At 39.4% G+C, this 23,421-nt stretch overlaps 1 protein-coding gene across 7 annotated transcripts in view; it reads left to right on the top strand.

The window, feature by feature from the left end:
- LOC120531263 (myc box-dependent-interacting protein 1) overlaps nucleotides 1–23,421 on the top strand; it is a 125,283-nt gene that overhangs the window by 46,238 nt on the left and 55,624 nt on the right. For all 7 annotated transcript variants that reach the window (XM_039756517.1, XM_039756519.1, XM_039756518.1 and 4 more), the window contains exon 2: nucleotides 19,634–19,714. In XM_039756517.1, the coding sequence (XP_039612451.1) occupies nucleotides 19,634–19,714 (81 nt within the window). The remainder of the gene's footprint in view (nucleotides 1–19,633; nucleotides 19,715–23,421) is intronic.

Below are 23,421 nucleotides of genomic sequence, written 5' to 3'. Positions count from 1 at the left end.
GCCAATCGTTATACTGACAACGTTTGCCAGGGAGGACTGCCACTTAACAATGATAAGATGTAGAAACCAAACTGCAGTGCACTGACACTTTGTCCCAGCCACACAAAGACAGCCTGGCAGCAAGCCTGTCACATATTCTTGGCAAACTGGCAGCCACAGCATGCAGCAACAGATGTTTTATGTTGATTTCTGTTTGCTTTTCAGAAAACCATGTTTTTTGGAAAAAATATTCAGCCCTCAAAGAGTTAAAGTATGTAATGTAAAGTTGCCAGGAGTGAAGCAGCTCCTGACAAAATTCCATCCCATTTTTGCCCACTCCCACCCACTTTCATCCACGAACTCAGAAGTTTCCATTCTGCTCCTGACTGCATTCCCACTTTCCCCTTTTAAAGGCACTTATATTGGGCACACAGCATAAGTGGATTGCTAACACAACAGAATCCAGAAGTGGAAAATAACACATAGATGCGAATAAATCTGTTTATGACAGATTTTTTTTTCTCAATGCATTTAAAGTTGATCTATTGATACTGCTTTCAAAAAATAATAAAAAAATTGATAAATGAATAGATAAAGGGTGACCAGAAATGTTCTTTTTCCACCTCATTTTGAGCAGTCTGATATTTATAAAATCTCTAGAACTGTCCAGGATTTTATCTTGATCAAAGTAGCAATCAGGGCAATTTTCATGTGGCATAGGGTTTGTTTTTAGTAAACATACGTGGCAGTTTGACTTAGGTGACAGCTAGGAGGTGGCACCAACTGACAATCAATCAATCAATCAATCAATCAACATTTATTTATATAGCACATATTCATACAAAAAAATGTAGCTCAAAGTGCTTTACAAAACGAATAGAAAAATAGAAGACACAATAAAAAATAAACATAAGTCAACATTAATTAACATAGAATAAGAGTAAGGTCCGATGGCCAGGGTGGACAGAAAAAACAAACAAAAAAAAAAAATCCAAAAGCTGGAGAAAAAAAATAAAATCTGTAGGGGTTCCAGACCAAGAGACCGCCCAGTCCCCTCTGGGCAATCTACCTAACATAAATCAAACAGTCCTCTTTGTATTTAGGGTTTCCATGGAAGGACCTGATGATGATGGTCACGTAGACAAGTGCAAAGGAGGCCCAAGAAATGAAAGTGTACATGTACAGTATAGTCAAGTATTGTAAATAAATAATGAACACCCATGTTTTCAATCAGGACATAACAAAAAGGAATATGAATTCATGAGCTCCATAGAGCTGGCATGTGCGACTCTGAAAAGCACAAAAACCTCTATTAAAGAAGAGAGCTAATCAACAGAAGTGACAGACTATTTGGTGAGTTACATTTCAAAATGTTCTATCAAAAGTAATCATTCTTAAAACCAGTGAGGACTTCTCCTAAGTTTATGATGCATGTAGCTGTCTTCACTTCTATGTCAGATGTTAAGATATCAGATGTGTGCTGAAGAAAAAATTAATATTGAAATAGTATGTGTTTGCTTTTGTCATTTTTGTATGATGCAAAAGAAATAACAACCCTGCAAGTCCTTAAAACGATTATTAAGTACTGTAGTTGAATACAATCCAAGGCTTCAAATGGATTAAATGGTTTAATTAGAAAAATTAATAAAGAACCACTGTATACTGTATGAAGGTGTGTGTCAAGTTTCGATTATATCCCACTCTGAGAGCATCTTTGAAAAATAAAAATCTGATAACTATAATAGATAGATAGATAGATATGTCTGTTTTGGCACGCTTGTTGCTAAGATAAGCATTTAAAATAACACGATATTCACGCCGTGCAGCCAAACACATATAGTACATGAAGGAAAGATGATTCAAAATGCTTTGACACACATGACACAGCAACCAGCCGTGGTGGACACATATCACTTCTCTTTTCAGAGTACTATATTGGCTCAGTGTAGTGGGGCACATATTAAGTTTAAATCCTTGATGCTTGCTTATAGGGTAATCAGTGGGTTAGCACCTACAGTATATACAGTATATGGAGACACTTGTTGGGTGCGCCTTCTCACCCATTCAGGTGTGCTGATAAATTTCATCTGGAAATCTGGTAACACTTTAGGTACTGAAAAAATGCACCTATTACTCATTTACACTTATGTAACAAGACCTTAACAAAGGCTTCTTTTGGTCTTCATGACACTTCTATAACATCAGTAGACAGGTCATTCATCTCTGTGCAGTGTGGCATATTGGCATGATGGTAAAATGACTTGTACATACGATGGGTCTTATACCAAATGTGTAATATCAAGAGAAGTGCGTCTCCGTTAAGTCAGCTCAGACCACTCCAAAGTGAAGTCTTGTTAGTTGTAGAGATGCATAAACACTTTACTGATGCTTTGTAAGCATTATGAAGCCCCAAAGAAATGTTTGTTAAGGTCTTGTTACCTATAGTAAATGAGTATTAGATACATTTTTGCAGTGCCTAAACTAAGGTGTTACTGGAAATCTTAGTCCAGGTTCTTGTGACGTGTAACTTCTAGCTAGTGGAACAAGCTGCCCACATCCATTTGAAATTCTCACTCCCAGAATATGTTTAGGAAGCGTGTGAAGATTCTAGGTTTTGTAGCCAAGGAAGTACATGTATTTTGTATCAGGACACTTGTGATGATCAAATTTGTAACCTTTTCCTGTAACAATCGATTATGTTGACCTCTTTTGTAAGATGCTTTAGATAAAAGTGTCTACTAAGCATAGATAGAAAATGACAAATAACAGACAAGTAGTGGACTGAATTTGTTTGTATTTAAAGTGCATATAATGAATTTATATTAAGGAGATAGTGTTAATCCAAAACAGAAGAATAACGACGAAGAAGGTCAAGAAGTTTATCTTCTCATTTATTTATTTTCAGCACATCTATAGAGGCATACAATGGAAGTCAAAAGATTCTAGTGCTATTCATTGGTATCTCCTCTGGGTTTCATACTTTGTAATTTAACCAAGTGGATAGTAGCCTGCAAAAGTGTTGCCCACAGTTATCATTTTCCCCTTTGGTTAGTATGTGGAAAATTATATATATTATATTAGATCGTGACAGGGTACAATCTTCAGCCTCCACTTTTCAGTGGATTTACATGCAGTGATATCTGACAGTGTGGCAAGATCAGAGACACTAGATATGATAACTCAGAAAAATATATGCAGTCTGAAAGAACCTAGTGTGACGGATGCCACAGGAGGACTGACATCCTGGCTGGTGTTGCACTGAGAGTCTTACCCGGCTGGGACACCCATGGTGTGTAAAGACAGAGGGAGACAGTTTGTGAATGGCATCGTCTTCTCAGAACTGCAAGGTGGAAGCCCCCTTGTGTTATGGTGCCTTGATGGATTCCTACAGGGCATATGGGAGTTGTACTTCACTGCCGCAAGAGGCACAAAAAAGACTAGCAAGCCCTGCTTTGTCGGGCTCCAGAAGTACTCCTGGGTTTTATATAATAGAAGGTGCCTGCCTCAGCTCCAAGAACCAGAGTCAGAAGGAGGTGGACAAAGCTAGAGACTGGAGCAGAGGAGGCTGGGGGGAGGCTGGGTATATGGACAACAAAGTTGCAGAGTACTTGGTGTGCTAAACTGTGCTTGTGGTTGTGGCATGAGAAATGCTTTTAGATGGAGTTTGAATCATTGGCCATAAAAATATAATGCACATATTTAGAGACTACAATAGGTACTTATATTCTACTCAGTTTAAAGAATATAAGACAGAATCTAATGAATTTTTTGATACATTACAGGTACCACAGCTAGATATTCTCAGTGCAGAGGAACTGGATAAACCTCTGACACTATCAGAATTACTAGACACTATAAATTCCTGATGACTACCCTGCTGAATTTTATAAAAAACTAGCAAAATACCTGCGCTTCGCAGCGGAGAAGTAGTGTGTTAAAGAAGTAATGAAAAAGAAAAGGAAACATTTTGAAAAACACGTAACATGATTGTCAATGTAATTGTTTTGTCACTGTTATGAGTGTTGTTGTCATATATATATATATATATATATATATATATATATATATATATATATATATATATATATAAACTGCTCAAAAAAATTAAAGGAACACTTTGAAAACACATCAGATCTCAATGGGAAGAAGAAATCCTCCTGGATATCTATACTGATATAGACTGGGTAATGTGTTAGGAGCGAAAGGATGCCACATCGTTTGATGGAAATGAAAATGATCAACCTACAGAGCCCTGAATTCAAAGATGCCCCAAAAATCAGAGTGAAAAAATTATGTGGCAGGCTAGTCCATTTTGCCAAAATTTAATTGCAGCAACTCAAAATTGTACGCAGCACTTTGTATGGCCCCTGTGTTCTTGTATACATGCCTGACAACATCGGTGCATGCTTCTAATGAGATGACAGATGGTGTTGTGGGGGATCTCTTCCCAGATCTGGACCAGGGCATCACTGAGCTCCTGGACAGTCTGAGGTGCAACCTGGTGGCATTGGATGGACCAAAACATAATGTCCCAGAGGTGTTCTATTGGATTTAGGTCAGGAAAGTGTGGTGGCCAGTCAATGGTATCAATTCCTTCATCCTCCAGGAACTGCCTGCATACTCTCACCACATGAGGCCAGGAATTGTCGTGCACCAGGAGCCACTGTACCAGCATAGGGTCTGACAATGGGTCCAAGGATTTCATCCTGATACCTAATGGCAGCCAAGGTGCCTTTGTCAAGCCTGTAGCGGTCTGTGTGACCCTCCATGGATATGCCTCCCCAGATAATCATTAACCCACCACCAAACTGCTCGTGCTGAATGATGTTACAGGCAGCATAATGTTCTCCATTGCTTCTCCAGACCCTTTCACTTCTGTCACGTGCTCAGGGTGAACCTGCTCTCATCTGTAAAAAGCACAGGGCACCAGTGGTGCATCTGCCAATTCTGGTATTCCATGGCGAATGCCAATCGAGCTGCATGCTGCTGGGCAGTGAGCTCAGGGCCCATTAGAGGACATGGGGCCCTTGGGTCACCCTCATGAAGTCTTTCTGGTTGTTTGGTCAGAGACATTCACACCAGTGGCCTGCTGGAGGCCATTTTGTAGGGCTCTGGCAGTGCTCATCCTGTTCCTCCTTGCCCAAAGGAGCAGATACCGGTAATGCTGATGGGTTATGGACCTTCTATGGCCCTCTCCAGCTCTCCTAGAGTAACTGCTTGTCTCCTAGAATCTCCTCTATGCCCTTGAGACTGTGCAGGGAGACACAGCAAACCTTCTGGCAATGACACGTATTGATGTGCCATCCTGGAGAAGTTGGACTACCTGTGCAACCTCTGTAGGGTCCAGGTATCGCCTCATGCTACAAGTAGTGACACTGACTGTAGCCAAATGCAAAACTAGTGAAAAAACAGACAGAAACGATAAGGAGGGAAAAATGTCAGTGGCCTCCACCTATAAAACCATTCCTGTTTTGGGGGTCATCTCATTGTTGCCTGTCTAGTGCATCTGTTGTTAATTTCATTAACACCACAGCAGCTGAAACTGATTAGCAACCCCCTCTGCTACTTAACTGACCAGATTAATATCCCATAAGTTTCATTGACTTTATGCTATACTCTTTTGAGCAGTATATATATATGTCCAGGCATCACAGTCTTTGTGCCTCTCTCTTGGCCACCTCTCTCTAGCTCCGTCCTCTTCCACCCGACTTTCGCTTTCGACTGAAGGGAGGCGGCCCCTTAAATAGGAACCCGGATGGGCTCCAGCTGCTTCCCGCACTCCTCCGTAGACACGCCCCAGTGTGGCAGAAGTGCCGGCTGCGCACCCGGAAGCCGTCCGGGTGTCCCCAGTCGTCTTCCCCCCAGCACTTCCTGGTGTGGCGGAAGTGCTGTGCTCCAGGGATATTCAGGCACCGGGGCGCTGCCCCGGCCAGATGCCACAATATACAGTATATATATATATATATATATATATATATATATATATATATATATATATATATATATATATACTGTGTATATATACTGTGTATATATATATGTATATATATATCAAAATACCCGCGCTTCACAGCAGAGAAGTCGTGTGTTAAAGAGGTTATGAAAAAGAAAAGGAAACATTTTAAAAATAACGTAACATTATTGTCAAAGTAATTGTTTTGTGTATTTGGCGGCAGCATCATGAAGTTGTTTTCGTCAAGCTGCATCAGAAATGTACCACGACGTCTGACACACCTCCTTTTTAGTGTTTTCTCACAGCTTGGATTGCTGCTAGGGAATCCAATCCCGGGCTCCCGGTAAAGGATTCCCGGACATTTTTCATTTCTGCATTCCCGGGAATGAAACTGCTGTAATTCCCGGGAACGGCCAAGTTCGCATATATAGCGTGTAAAAGTGTAAAAATCTATCAAGAAATAACAGAGTTATAGTTGAAAACTGTAGACTTCATTGACGTTTGTCAGACAACAGCTTTGAACAGCAACTTGAAATTGAAATGCGTCAGTCTGTTCCATCCGCATTATCTGTGCCAAGAAACTTGCCATCACAGAATGATGACAAGAAACTGGATGCATCAGTAACAGTTGAAATGGTGGTGTTTCACAGCAGCAGCAAGTGCGGGCATTGTTTAGAACAAGTGTATCTGTATCTAATGACTGTGCTGCCTACTTCAATGGAGGCAAAGCGTGCTTTCTCAGCAGCTGCCGTACTCTGTACAAAGTACGCGCTCACCTGGACGACCGCACGCTGGATAAGTTATACTTTCTACGCTCTTATTACCACAAATAACTAGATCAGGGGTGCCCACAGTTTTTCGGCTTGCAAGCTACTTTTAAAATAACCAGGTCGAAATGATCTACCTATATTAAAAAGTATATATATTCGCCTCTAGCGCTGACGTCCGAGGTTCAGTGAATGTGTACACCTGATGAGCCCAGAATTAGGGCGAAACACGTGTCGCGTACTCTTTGCATTATTTGACAATAAAACTATTTCAAATCTACAGTGGTGTGAAAAACTATTTGCCCCCTTCCTGATTTCTTATTCTTTTGCATGTTTGTCACACAAAATGTTTCTGATCATCAAACACATTTAACCATTAGTGAAATATAACACAAGTAAACACAAAATGCAGTTTTTAATTGATGGTTTTATTATTTAGGGAGAAAAAAATCCAAACCTACATGGCCCTGTGTGAAAAAGTAATTGCCCCCTTGTTAAAAATAACCTAACTGTGGTGTATCACACCTGAGTTCAATTTCCGTAGCCACCCCAGTCCTGATTACTGCCACACCTGTTTCAATCAAGAAATCACTTAAATAGGAGCTGCCTGACACAGAGAAGTAGACCAAAAGCACCTCAAAAGCTAGACATCATGCCAAGATCCAAAGAAATTCAGGAACAAATGAGAACAGAAGTAATTGAGATCTATCAGTCTGGTAAAGGTTATAAAGCCATTTCTAAAGCTTTGGGACTCCAGCGAACCACAGTGAGAGCCATTATCCACAAATGGCAAAACATGGAACAGTGGTGAACCTTCCCAGGAGTGGCCGGCCGACCAAAATTACCCCAAGAGCGCAGAGACGACTCATCCGAGAGGTCACAAAAGACCCCAGGACAATGTCTAAAGAACTGCAGGCCTCACTTGCCTCAATTAAGGTCAGTGTTCACAACTCCACCATAAGAAAGAGACTGGGCAAAAACGGCCTGCATGGCAGATTTCCAAGACGCAAACCACTGTTAAGCAAAAGAACATTAGGGCTTGTCTCAATTTTGCTAAGAAACATCTCAATGATTGCCAAGACTTTTGGGAAAATACCTTGTGGACTGATGAGACAAAAGTTGAACTTTTTGGAAGGCAAATGTCTCGTTACATCTGGCGTAAAAGGAACACAGCATTTCAGAAAAAGAACATCATACCAACAGTAAAATATGGTGGTGGTAGTGTGATGGTCTGGGGTTGTTTTGCTGCTTCAGGACCTGGAAGGCTTGCTGAGATAGATGGAACCATGAATTCTACTGTCTACCAAAAAATCCTGAAGGAGAATGTCCGGCCGTCTGTTCGTCAACTCAAGCTGAAGCGATCTTGGGTGCTGCAACAGGACAATGACCCAAAACACACCAGCAAATCCACCTCTGAATGGCTGAAGAAAAACAAAATGAAGACTTTGGAGTGGCCTAGTCAAAGTCCTGACCTGAATCCAATTGAGATGCTATGGCATGACCTTAAAAAGGCGGTTCATGCTAGAAAACCCTCAAATAAAGCTGAATTACAACAATTCTGCAAAGATGAGTGGGCCAAAATTCCTCCAGAGCGCTGTAAAAGACTCATTGCAAGTTATCGCAAACGCTTGATTGCAGTTATTTCTGCTAAGGGTGGCCCAACCAGTTATTAGGTTCAGGGGGCAGTTACTTTTTCGCACAGGGCCATGTAGGTTTGGATTTTTTTTCTCCCTAAATAATAAAAACCATCATTTAAAAACTGCATTTTGTGTTTACTTGTGTTATATTTGACTAATGGTTAAATGTGTTTGATGATCAGAAACATTTTGTGTGACAAACATGCAAAAGAATAAGAAATCAGGAAGGGGGCAAATAGTTTTTCACACCACTGTATATATATACACACTGAGTATACTTTATACATAAAATACTGTATATGTTGTCGTACCTTGCATAACTGAATAACCTTTATGGCACAATAGCAATTCAATACATTTCTGGTCACTACAGTATTTGGATTTAATAATCTTCATGTGGGAAAAGGCTGACTCACATAAATAAGTAGAGCCGCCGAATAATGCAGTCAAGGAGCTTTTGAATTCAGCTGAGTGAAAAATGACGGCTGTCCTATTAACTGCGATTTTAGTTCCCTCTCTTTTTTCTTTCTCAGATCGCTTTTCGGAAGGAAGTCAGTTTCGTAGTTTTTATGAACAGTTCGAAAGTGCCTTTCCACATTTTCCTTCTTTGGAATAGCAGCGATAGATTGACAGATTAGACAAACGCACTTCGATTGTGACATTGTGATAGAAAAAAAATCCTCTTCTAAAACACATAAAGCCCATACCCTCCCCAAACAATTTTTTTTAAAATCTCTTCTTTAGTCGATATAAATTGGAAGGCTAACTAGATCACAGCCGGAGTTTTGCAGTAGCTCGCGCGTTTCATCGTGCGTTCAGGATGACCAGTGTCTTAGAAGAAAGGAGATCTCAGACTGGCCTGTATGTCAATCAAGTGGCAAATGCCATAGGGAGGATATATGATAGACTAAAGTTTAAAAAAAAAAATTTTTTTTGAATGCAACGCTATCTACTGGTCGATCGTGATCGACGCATTAGGCACTCCTGAACTAGATACATGTACTTATATGACAGCATGAACTGCTTGTAGATAAGGTTAGTCTTTTATTGGTGTCAACATACTGCAGTAGTTTTATTAAAAATAAGTGTCAGTCGTTCTAAAACCGTTCACATGTGAGATGCCCGTGCACTGTGTTATCCCTACCCGGAAATGACATGCGGGATTCCCGAATTCCCGGGAATGGATAAAACCATCCGGAAATGGATTCCCTAATTGCTGCTGTCATAATCGGTTTGAGTCTACATATACATATACATATACATATATATATATATATATATATACACACACATACATATCTTCATATATATATACATATATCTACATATATACATATACACATATAAATATATATACACAAATACATATATATATATACACACCTATCTACATTATATATACACACACATACATACATACATACATACACACAGACACAAATTATATATATGTGTGTGTGTGTATGTATGTGTGTGTATATATATACAGTATATATAATATATATATATATATATATATACAGTAATCCCTCCTCGATCGCTGGGGTTGCATTCCAGACCCCCCCCGCGATAGGTGAAAATCCGCGAAGTAGAAACCATATGTTTGTATGGTTATTTTTATATATTTTAAGGCCTTATAAACTCTCCCACACTTAACATTATTAGAGCCCTCTAGACATGAAATAACACCCTTTAGTCAAAAGTTTAAACTGTGTTCCATGACAAGACAGAGATGACAGTTCTTTCTCACAATTAAAAGAATGCAAGCATATCTTCTCTTCAAAGGAGCGCCGTCAGGAGCAGAGAATGTCAGAGAGAGAGAGCGCGAGATAAGAAAAGCAAACAATCACAAAATCAATTTGTGCTTTTAAGTATGCCGAAGCACCACGATAAAGTGGCATTTTGTAGAGGAGCGTCCGTATCCTCTGTGCAAACAGCCCCTCCGTCAGGCGCAGAGAATGTCAGAGAGGGTGAGAGACCAAGAAAAGCAAACAATCAAGCACTGCGCAGGAAGCATATCATTGAGGAGTTTTAGTTAATATCTAATACATGCTCTGGTTGGGTAGCTTCTAAGCCATCCACCAATAGCGTCCCTTGTATGAAATCAACTGGGCAAACAAACTGAGGAAGCATGTAACCTAAATTAAAAGGCCCATTGTCCGCAGAAATCCGCGAACCAGCGAAAAATCCGTAATATATATAGAGATATGCTTACATTTAAAATCCACGATAGAGTGAAACCGTGAAAGTCAAAGCGCGATATAGCGAGGGATTACTGTATATATATACAGTGGTGTGAAAAACTATTTGCCCCCTTCCTGATTTCTTATTCTTTTGCATGTTTGTCACACAAAATGTTTCTGATCATCAAACACATTTAACCATTAGTCAAATATAACACAAGTAAACACAAAATGCAGTTTTTAAATGATGGTTTTTATTATTTAGGGAGAAAAAAAATCCAAACCTACATGGCCCTGTGTGAAAAAGTAATTGCCCCCTGAACCTAATAACTGGTTGGGCCACCCTTAGCAGCAATAACTGCAATCAAGCGTTTGCGATAACTTGCAATGAGTATTTTACAGCGCTCTGGAGGAATTTTGGCCCACTCATCTTTGCAGAATTGTTGTAATTCAGCTTTATTTGAGGGTTTCCTAGCATGATCCGCCTTTTTAAGGTCATGCCATAGCATCTCAATTGGATTCAGGTCAGGACTTTGACTAGGCCACTCCAAAGTCTTCATTTTGTTTTTCTTCAGCCATTCAGAGGTGGATTTGCTGGTGTGTTTTGGGTCATTGTCCTGTTGCAGCACCCAAGATCGTTTCAGCTTGAGTTGACGAACAGATGGCCGGACATTCTCCTTCAGGATTTTTTGGTAGACAGTAAAATTCATGGTTCCATCTATCACAGCAAGCCTTCCAGGTCCTGAAGCAGCAAAACAAGCCCAGACTATCACACTACCACCACCATATTTTACTGTTGGTATGATGTTCTTTTTCTGAAATGCTGTGTTCCTTTTACGCCTGATGTAACGGGACATTTGCCTTCCAAAAAGTTCAACTTTTATCTCATCAGTCCACAAGGTATTTTCCCAAAAGTCTTGGCAATCATTGAGATGTTTCTTAGCAAAATTGAGACGAGCCCTAATGTTCTTTTTGCTTAACAGTGGTTTGCGTCTTGGAAATCTGCCATGCAGGCCGTTTTGCCCAGTCTCTTTCTTATGGTGGAGTCGTGAACACTGACCTTAATTGAGGCAAGTGAGGCCTGCAGTTCTTTAGACGTTGTCCTGGGGTCTTTTGTGACCTCTCGGATGGGTCGTCTCTGTGCTCTTGGGGTAATTTTGGTCGGCCGGCCACTCCTGGGAAGGTTCACCACTGTTCCATGTTTTTGCCATTTGTGGATAATGGCTCTCACTGTGGTTCGCTGGAGTCCCAAAGCTTTAGAAAAGGCTTTATAACCTTTACCAGACTGATAGATCTCAATTACTTCTGTTCTCATTTGTTCCTGAATTTCTTTGGATCTTGGCATGATGTCTAGCTTTTGAGGTGCTTTTGGTCTACTTCTCTGTGTCAGGCAGCTCCTATTTAAGTGATTTCTTGATTGAAACAGATGTGGCAGTAATCAGGCCTGGGGGTGACTACGGAAATTGAACTCAGGTGTGATACACCACAGTTAGGTTATTTTTAACAAGGGGGCAATTACTTTTTCACACAGGGCCATGTAGGTTTGGATTTTTTTTCTCCTTAAATAATAAAAACCATCATTTAAAAACTGCATTTTGTGTTTACTTGTGTTATATTTGACTAATGGTTAAATGTGTTTGATGATCAGAAACATTTTGTGTGACAAACATGCAAAAGAATAAGAAATCAGGAAGGGGGCAAATAGTTTTTCACACCACTGTATATATATATATACACACAGGTATATATATATATATGTGTATATATATGTATGTGTCTATATGTGTGTGTATAGCTTTGGTCACTGAGTGCAAGGGAAAAAAATGTAGTCTATGTTATTTAAAGTAAAACATCAACGTTTTAAGAAGTAAAGATAAATTGAGCACCACTCGAGTGGTTTCGGGTAAACTACATTTTAAAGATGGTATAACATAACAGGTAAGTAGTACTAACAGCAGCTAAAATGTACTGTATATGGATCATCTCTTGGTAGTTGATCCCTTTTGAAAGGCGCTACACGATGGCTGTGGTATAAAAATTACATTTTGTATGTGAACGTCCAAATTTCTGCCTGTGGTAATGTGCCTTACCGGCAGTACTAGCAATTAAAGAAAATTAGTTTTGTGTCCTCTGCAGTGTTAAGAGAGAAAGGCTTTGGTTTGGGATAAAAGGAAAAAAGGTATAAAGAAAGAAAACTTGCCTTTTTGTTTTATATAGTGTAGAGAGACGTCTTCACTGACGACATGAGCGTTGCGGTGGGTCTCGTGTAGACTGGAGAGACGGCCCTGCCATTAACTGGCCGGGATGGCACTGTCGGTCCTCAACTCCTGTGCGTGTCTTCATAATCCGACCTGACGACCTCATAATCGTATACGTGCAAAAGAAAGTGCGAAGCGCCTTAATATTAGTTTTCCGCGGTCTAGATATGGGATCCCGTGTTTGCAGTTGTCTGGGCTATAGCTCAGACAAAAAATTAAAAAAAAAAAAAAATTAAAAGTGTTTACTTTCACTTAAGGCAGAAGCGCAGTCAGCGTCTCAAAGGCTGGCACAGCTACACACGCGCGCGCCGGCTGCCCGACTTTTATAGTATTTTTACAGTGCAGGAAACGCCACTTTTTGCAGACACGTTCACGTGATCAAAAGTCTCCGCGCTCTTTAGAGGTCTTGCTTGTTCTCTGCGTACTGCGTTCATAGTCAGTTCATGTGAGCCGCTTGGAGTACATGCATTGAAGCTTCTGAGCTGTGCCTGTGCTATCTCGTGCGATCTTGCGATGTCCATGGCTTTACTTAATGTTAGCTAAGACCCGGCACTTAAAAGTTTCTCTCGCAGTTTCGCTGAGTTTGTGTCAAACACCACCCTGACCATCTTATCTTCATCTGAATTTTTAGTGTCAGAGTGTTTCTATTGGATTGCCGCTGAGGGACGGCCTTATATGGGCAGGCGCTCAATTACGTGGGAGGCGTGGCATTACGTGAGAGGCGTGATGATGCCAGACGCAAGACTCATCTCCGCCTCCCACGGCCATCGAGTTGCAGTCTATTACAGTATATGGACGAAAAAATAGGTTCCAGTTATGACCATAACGCGTAGAATTTAACTTTTGTAAGCTGTAAGGAATGAGCCTGCCAAATTTCAGCCTTCCACCTACACGGGAAGTTGGAGAATTAGTGATGAGTGAGTGAGTGAGTGAGTGAGTGAGTGAGTGAGTCAGTCAGTCAGTCAGTCAGTCAGTCAGTCAGTCAGTCAGTGAGGGCTTTGCCTTTTATTAGTATAGCTATTCAGTCAAATTAGCTCCCCTTTTATTAGCAACATTTATAGACGCCAGAAACAATAAAATTCTACCTCAAACTTTTTGCCAAGGAATAATTACTGTTTTTCCTAAGAAAAACAAGGACTTATTACAATGTGCATCATACAGACCAATCTCACTTCTGAATAATGATGTTAATATACTCTCCAAAGTCCTGGCTAGAAGGACTGAGAAAGTACTCCCTTCAGAAATATCAAAATACCAAACTGGATTTATTAAAGTTAGACATTTGGCTTCTAATCCTCGATGCCTATTTAATGTAATATATTCACCCATAAAGTCCAACACTCCAGAGATCTTATAATCTTTGGATGCAGAGAAAGCATTTGATATGGTTAAATGGGATTACCTATTCACCACTTTGCATAAATTTGGGTTTGTCCCTAACATATGTGCATTGTACTACTGTATACCAGTTCAGAAGCTTCAGTTTGTATTAATAACACCATCTCAGACTACTTCAAACTAGAACGCAGAACTAGACAAGGATGCCCCTTGTCACCACTGCTATTTGCAATCACCATGGAGCCATTGGCTGTTCAATTTTGAAATGCATCAATGAACAGAAAATATCACTATACGCATATAATTTAGTACTGTATACATTAGACTCGCACAATTCAGTGATTGCAGCCCTAACTGTACCAGCAGAATTTCAAAAGATATCTGGACTCAAAATTACAAAAGTGTGCTTTTTCCAATGAATTCTCTAGCAAACAACATTAGATTGGACACTTTCCCTTTTATCATTGCAAGTTGGATTAAATATTTCTCCCATGGGACGACTGGGATCTTTTCCTGAATAAGGAGTGGAAATGCACATGTACTTTGTCAGCATGCCCATGTTGATCAAGCATAGGAAGCTCTGCAGTCTACTTGTGACTTTACGCTGCAGGAAGATAAGTAAATAAATCAAGATAAATAATATTCGATCTGGCTTTTATATAAGTAACATATAAATGTTTTTTATATAAAGACCATAATGAAACATAATCGCAAACAGATCTTTGCACGATACCTTGGAGAGCACTGTAGGTCCTGCTGTTTTGTTGAAGGACTTCTGTGGTAAACTCACTGGCAGGATGATGCCTGACCTCTTGCTGTATCCAAACGGTGCCATCTTTCGCCTATATACCTGGTGCAGCTGTGTTGTTCTTATGTGTGACTGGATGTTTCTTGCGGGGAGGGCTTCTGTTTTCTTTCTCTGATGTAGAACCCTCATCCTCATCTAAGTTCACCTCTGTTATAGTATGTCTTTATTTGAAAACTAACAGTGTCAGATTGGGGGAAGCATGAACGTGACTCAGAGAATAAAAGTGAATAATGAAACAAAACACTAACTTTTACAAATACCATACATTTACACTGGCTGTTACAGACTCAAATAAATCAAATGTATGTTTTTATAGACACTATACTACTCAAAACAGTTAATGCATGAAAGCCCTGGGATCAAACCTGCCACCTCTTGACTTGCAGACAGCAGTTCTTACCTTTACACCAGCCAAGCAGATTTATATGTGGATGTGTGTGTCGTACCCTATCCCAATTTCTTTTCCTTTGGTTAAATTCTTGAAAAAAGGTGCACTTGTTTTGCTATATTTGTGTCTATTGTGAAAGTGTTTATTTAATATTTGGACTTCAGTCTTCACACATTATACACTTCATGTCAGCATTTGGTCAGTAATCAGTAGAACATAAAAAAAAGTTTCTGTTCTAGTTATGTGTTCAACATTTTAAGTGCCTCACATTTCCCGTAATCCTACATTTACACAGATCGTTGTAGACATGGAACACACATGAAATGTACAGTATGTGTTCTAAATAACGATATATTATTTACCCTACACAATTCAAGGCACCTCACACCCAGATAAACAAACTTGAGCCGGGAGAACTTTGCATATGATAAGCTGTGTCAGTAGGGGGATGGGATAGCAGGCTGCCTGCTGCTGGTGCTGATCAACACATTTGCAAAACAAAAGATGCTAATGGAAAGGTGTGAAGGAGTTTAAGGTGGCCCAGGATTATGAGTTTTTTTCGTAGGCTTCAGGGATTCTAGTTTAAAGTCCCTTTCTTTTAAAGATCTCAAAGTACAGCGGGAAAAGGATCTCTTACTCAACATTTCAGAAAAGGAGTAGAAGTCAGCCATGCACAGAATTTAAAATTGTCCAAAATGTTTCCAGGGCAAAATCCAACCTGTGAAAATTGCAATCAAGCTCCAGCTTCACTGGACCACATGTTTTGGGCATGTACTAAATTAACATCATTCTGGACAAAAAAATGTTAAATGTCTATCAGACACCCTTTCCATTAATAGCTGTGTTTTGTATACTCCCAGATGGACTTAAAGTGGAGAAGGACAAACAAACTGTAACTGCCTTTACTTCACTATTAACATGTAGAATCTTCCTCATCTGGAAGAATTCGAAGGCCACTTCTGTTAAGTCAGTGGATAACTGATTTTATATACTACTTAAAATTGGAAAAAATCAAGAGGATCTTAGAGGATCTTTTCAAAACTTTTTAAAAACCTGGCAGGATCTAATCAATAATATTTTAGAATAAGCACTTATATTGTGGAGAAAAACTCCTTTCCCTCTATACTACTCTCAAAAGTTTTACTGTGGCTGTTAGCCTTTCTCTCTTTCTCATGGGAGGTTGTTGAATTGAATTTAGTTTTAAGTTTGACTTGATTGTATGGAATGTTACATTAATTAATGTTGCTTTAAATAAATTCAATAAAAGTAAAATAAAAACAACCCTGAGGGAAGCGTTGTGCCCAAGCCTGTTTGTATTGGGCGTTTGGGGAGCTGCAGTGCCCAAGCCTGTTTGTGTTGGGCATTTGGGGAGCTGCAACGCCCCCTGGAGGCCACACTATGTACTGGAAAATACTAGAAGCCTATTACTTTAGCTAGTTTAGTTACTGCAAAAATGCATCTTTTACACAAATGAATAACCATTTACCTGATGCTTTGTACATGTTATGAAGACAAAAAGAAGCCTTTGTTAAGGTCTAGTTGCATGAGTAAATAAGTAATAGATTCATTTTTGCAGTACCTCATCTAAAGTGTTACTAAGATTTTGCCCCATGGAGATAACTATTGTGTGTTTTGTAAGGCAAAATTCATGTGTTGGGCACATCAAATTTTTTTCATTTGAAGACCTTAACGATGGCCTCTGCTCACAAGGGTGCATGCAGTATACATTTGTTTTAAATTTATTGCATATTTAGGGCAGCACACGGGTACAATGGCTAACACCATGAATTCTAACCATTGTCTATGTGTATGAATTCTCTTAAAAAATCTACCAAAAGTATCCATCAATAAAATATTTTTTAGTTGATACAACATCATCATCATCATCATTTTTCAATGCACCATTCTGTTTGCTGCATTGCCATGCTGTCTGAGGGTCAGCAGTGAACCTTAGCTGACAAATGCCTTGTGTTATGTTTAACAAGACTGTTTATTAAAGCACCCATCAGTACACTGAGGTATGTACAGCAGCTGCTTAGTATGTCAGAGCTATCTTTAAATTCTAACTATCAGTTTATTTTTGATTTACTGGTAGAACATTGCTTGATAATTCTGCATTCATGCTGTCTCATACAGTTTGTAAAACCATTTGTAGTTAGGATATAGCGGGTTGGATAATGGATGGATGGGAGATATGCATTTCTGCACTATTGTTACTGAGTAAATCTTTAACTGAGTATTTACCACTCACTAGATGGGGCCTGAAGATCTTTCAAGTCTTGTTGGGCTAGGATTAGTTCTGTGGGAACATGAAATACAATTGTTGAATTTACTCACAAACCAGCATACTGGACATTCAGCTTTATACATGAGATTACTTTACCCCGGCATTGTACAAGTGCTCGTGTTTGTACTAGGCTGTAGCTAGTTTTCCACTTTGCAATATAAGCTGAGGACAATAAGCACTGTTCTTGAGGCAGTGTATTTTCAGAATGGGCTAATAGCCCTGCAGTCTTAGCTGCCATTTGTTAGTGACAGTTTATAATTACAGTATATAAATGGTTTTCCTGTTTAGAAAGACATAAATAAGAGAGTAGGGCTTTTGCAGTGTGTTTGATTTGTTTGTAGCATTTGCAACATCAGAAACTAAGTGACTGCACAGCTTCAAGGACAAGTTTGGGTTCTAAGTGTAAATGAATATGACCACATGGGGGCACTCTAGCCACCCAAACCTGACACAAGCAGACGCCAGGCCCAAGTTCAAGCACAACACACTTCACTTTCAGTGGGAAAGCTTCCCAAACTGCTCTCACAAGCAGCACAGTACAATGTGTACAACATACAGCACTTTTTTTATTTCTTCCTCTTTCTGCCTCCACTCCTCCTTTGGCAACCTTTGCCCTCTACCTCCTGACTCTGGCTCCCTGAGTGAAGTGAGTTGGCTCCTTTTAAGCTGCACCTGGGAGCATTCCAGGTGGCTTGTTAGGGAGGCCTGGAATCACTCCCAGGTGTGGTGGATGCCCAAAGTAGGGCTCTGCAGCTCCCCCCTGGCCACCCCCACAGAACCCAACAGGACTGTGTCCAACCGCAACTCCCATGGAGCTCCGCGGGTATCCAAGGCGCTGGTGTAACTGAGGGGAGTTGCCGTCTAGCACTCCGGGGGATAAGTAAGGCACAGAATTCATCTTAGTTCAAGTTTATTGTCACTTGTATAGCATGCATTGACATTCTTCTATGCACTCTTGGTCAGCAGTTATTATTGAATAAAGGTAAACTTTAGCTTGAAACCCTCAGATGCTTTCTTTCCCAAAACGAATTGGGTCAAAAAGTAAGCGGAAAATCTAAGAGATAATGGCATATTATTTTTAACTCAACAGCACTTCTAGGACTTAAAATTTGCAGTATCCTAAAAACTGTTTTTGAAAAGATAAGATGTCAGGGTATTCATGGTGCCTGTTATATTCCAAAGATTCACAGCACAATTTTTTTCCCCAACTGTAGTCTGATAATATTAACAAGAAAGTGGATAGCAAAAAAATCTCAAAAAGATCATCTGTGCTGGAGATATAAATGTTTTATGTTCATGGTTAAAAGAGTTTGAGACAGGAAACGAGGCCAACAAGTCAAACACTTTAATCTTTGTGTGGTTAAGTTGTTTTTTCATGTGGTTAGAAAGGTGTTGCAGGTTCGGAAGTACGAAACAAAGCGAAGATAAAACTGCTCTGCAGCTAACAGATCTCACCTTACAGTACCAACCACTACTTCATGGACCACAAAATGTGAGCTACAACACATAGCTCCAGAAGAATCTCAGTAAAAGAATCCTTGTGCTGTGTTATGTATTCTGGGAGCAGCAGTCTTGGTGATTTCAAGCCTCACATCCTGGTTACCCCTGGGGCCTTCTTCTTTGATGGAAACAAGAGTAAACTTGAATAAAAAGAAATTAAGGAAGGCACTTGGGACTTGAAGAGTAGTAAAGTCTCTAGCTATGATAAGGTCAAGGTGTTCAAGAAAGACAGAGTAATTGAAATAATCTGACATTGTTGCTGTTTATATCTTGCTGGTGGAATGCCTTGAAACTGTGTACCAGTCTGTGGTTAACAGCTTGCAAACCCTGTTGACTTTTATTCTTATCCAATCTGTAACGGCAGATAAAAAAGCCCCTTAATCAGTGGGCTTGATCATCATCAGCAGATGATCGACAGATGAGTTTCAGCTTCTTTGGATTTTTAAAAGTGTGAGATGAAACCCATATTAAATGCTGAAAATAATGGAGTTGTTATTTTAGATCACCCTAATCTAAGCTGCTTCTTTGATTTCAGGTGATGCAGAAGCTGGGCAAAGCAGATGAGACAAAAGATGAGATGTTTGAAGAAAGTGTACAGAACTTCAACAAGCAGCTGGTAAGAATTGTGCTTCTGTTGCTTCAGTTGAGCTTCCCTCTTGAGATACTTAGTGAGTCTCTTGCTTAGAACTTGATTTTGATGCTGCCAAATATCAGTGATAAATATGCTTTCTTGAACACATAATACAATGAGATTCTTACAGACATGTTGTCCAAAGCTTAGTGACAGTAGCATTATATCAACAACATACAATGAATACAACACAATATATTACATATGGCATGATACCATTTTTGCTTTTCTCATGCTAATATTGAAATTTTGAATATCTGCGGATACTAGTATCTATCTGTTATTTTTTCACTTTAAGGATTACTCCAACTCAAAGGAATTATATGTATCAATGGATGTCATTTAGATGATGACCTTAAAGCACCTTGCTTAGACCTAACTGGAAGAGATACGACAACATGACTTATACTAAACTACTGTTTTATTTTATTTATTTGAACTCTCACATAAAAACATATTGCTTATTTGTGCAAAATCAATGTATTTTAAACAAAGGAATTGTAATTCTAGTATCGTATTTACAATCTATACTAATAAAAGGCAAAGCCCTCACTGACTGACTGACTGACTGACTCACTCACTCACTCACTCACTCACTCATCACTAATTCTCCAACTTCCCTTGTAGGTAGAAGGCTGAAATTTGGGAGGCTTATTCCTTACAGCTTATTTACAAAAGTTAACCAGGTTTCATTTCGAAATTCTACGCGTAACGGTCATAACGGTTGACAACGTCCGCCACGTTGAACTTTTTTATTTATGGCCCCATCTTCACGAAATTTGGTAGGCGGCTTCGCTGCACTAACCGAAACCAATGTACGTACTTATTTTGGTATGACGCCACTGTCAGCCGCCATATTCAACTTTCCAACGTCACTAATTCTCCAACTTCCCAAGTAGGTAGAAGGCTGAAATTTGGTTCTTATTTCGGTGGTATAATGCCACTGTCGGCCGCCATATTGAACTTTTCAACGGTCTTTGTTACTTATGGGCCCATCTTCAAGAAATTTGGTACGCGGGTTCCCAACGCTAACTGAATCCTACTTACGTACATATATACGTCCATAGCCTGCAGCTCGGTCACCGTGTGAGGCGGCGTTGGGTCTCCCATCCCAATGCCTACCACGTTGTTGGCTGCCTGCCTATATAAGGCCGTCCGTCTCTCTGGTCTTTACATTCCCTTCCTTGCTTTGCCACGGGATTCACGTCTCCCTGCTGATAACTACAGCCTTTTTATTTAATCCACGGCTTCTCTGCTGTTTTATTGTTCGTTTATTACGATTATAGTTATTGTGTAGGTATTTTAGACTTACTTTACATTGTTCAGGTATCCATTTCCTTTATCATTCCAACCGTACCCCCATTAACATGTCTATCGAGGTGATCACCATCGATCAAAGAACTGTCACTTACCGAGTGGTTTCCATGCCCGAAGATGGCACTTACCTTTTCCATTCTCTTTGTTACATATTGAACGGCCATATCAGGCTCACTCTTGATATCCGGAGGAACATTGTGTCTTATGTATTGAATGACTGGGACAGGTTCAAGGTGTGGACTGATGACGGTACAAGAGATAATTATTCTACACAGGAGCACTAGAAGAGTGAAATGCTTAAGCCCTTCACCTATGGTTCTGCATGTGAGTTGATGGCTGCCGCTGAATTGTTCGGTTGTCGCTTTCAAGTGTACCGAAATGGCCAAATATTTTACACCTTTCGACAGCCACCAATGCCTCTTAAACATCATAGATTCACAGGTGACGATTTCAGTAGTGGACACTTTGATGTTTATGGATGTTTAAACTCTCAAAAGCAGGATGTGAAGTTATCGATGAAACTGGTTGTATGCTTACAACACTTGACAGTTGCCGAATGTCACTTCAACAAAAGTCCTGCAAATACTGTCGTAATTGAAACAAACCATGAAACTCAAACCGATTATGACAGCAGCAATCCAAGCTGTGAGATTTCAGACAAGATTACTTTTCACATGGCCAACTGTACGTTGCATGCTCAAGAGTAAGCTCAGCGCACAGCTTGGTCATATTACAACCTGAGGGCCGAACTCACAATGTGGTATACAAAGAGATCCTTAAATAATTATTGGCATATTTTCCCTCAGTTTAAAAAGGTTTAATTTTCTTCTTAATAAAAATTTTAAGTCAGTACTTCGCCGCTGCGAAGCGCGGATATTTTGCTAGTCTTAAATAAATGTAACTTACTGAACTAGCTCCCTCAAAACTTGAGTACTTATTGGGTTATCTTTTCCACATCTCTCTGTCTACTTGTTTCATAAAGAGTAATTTTTTTACTTTCTTGTATACAAAGGATAAGGAAAGTATTGGAATCGTCCAAAGATTTGATGTCAAAATTTTGATGAATCTCGACGTTTTACACCTCCCTGGCTTTCTTGTATTCTAAGTATAGGGAAAGTACTGGAATCTTTCAAAAATTCCATTTCGAGATTTTGATGAATCTTGTCGTTTTAGACATCCTTGAATCCAAAAATACCAGTTTTGGAATTGTGTCTGTTTGTTTGTCTGTGGGTGTATGTAAACACGATAACTTGAGTATGCTTTCACTTAGGTCAACCAAATTTTGCATACAAGTATTAGGTACAAAACATAGATTTCCATCAACCTTTGGGCTATTTTAATTAACCGGAAGAGGTGCTTTACCATTTATTCATGCAGCTGCAGGATCCGATTTATTCAACTTTACTTTTATAATAATTGTTCAGTATGTTATTAATTTGATTTAATTAGTTGTTAATGGTTCTTTAATGTACATAATATAAAAATATAATAATTGTCTTGCAGTTTACTCCTCAAATATCCATCTCCATATCTGAGTATACGAGAAAGTCTAGGGGAGACCATCTCAAATGTCAGCATGATCCTAATTTCATCAATTATTTTATAGGCAGTGCTGAAGAGCCTTTAACTCTCTATGTTATGGGTATCAAATTAACCAAAAATTAAGATTCAAATGTTCATATTAAAAATAAGCATACATCTGAATATAGCTGAGGTCAGTGGCAGGATGGAATGTCAATATTAGCTCCTACAGTGAGCCTCATAAAATTTAGGTGTACCTGTGAAACCAGGCAACCTAGTATATGTGTTAAAACAAACATTAACTTTAAAAAATAGTTGCTCCGAGAAATTATTCAATTGTAAAACTTTTTTATTTAAAGCCCTTGACAGCAATTCCCAAGCACCAATACGAGAATAATGTTAAAGCACAGTGATTTTGCCATGACATTGTTTTAGTCATGAACATGATAGTGTTTGCTTCTGCACAGACTGTTAATATCAACTAAGATTTTTCATCTGCTAATAAACGTCATTATTTTCATTTGTGAAAAGACCTACTCTTGAGTGTATGTGCTACCAAATAAAAATTTTCATGCCCACAGCAAGCTTGCAAAGCCTTGAAAACAAATCCTGAGTAATGTACAAAAATCATTATGTGTACCAAAGAAACTTTGGTAAACATATTTTTAAGTTCACTGTTACACTGGAGTAAATTTTGTTTTTTTATTTCTGTGGAAATCCAGTGGGATCTTCAGGACCCTCCTCAATTTTTTGTGGTGTGGGACTAACATCTAAGTGTAGTGAGTGGAACTGGGCAAGTAGACTTGTAGTTGTGAGAGGACAGTCAGAGCGTAGATGAACTTCTGAGAAAATTC

This window comes from Polypterus senegalus, chromosome 6 (assembly GCF_016835505.1).
Source record: "Polypterus senegalus isolate Bchr_013 chromosome 6, ASM1683550v1, whole genome shotgun sequence".
NCBI lineage: Eukaryota > Metazoa > Chordata > Cladistia > Polypteriformes > Polypteridae > Polypterus > Polypterus senegalus.
The sequence above is the reverse complement of the archived record's forward strand: the minus strand, read 5'-3'. Positions and strand labels throughout refer to the sequence as shown.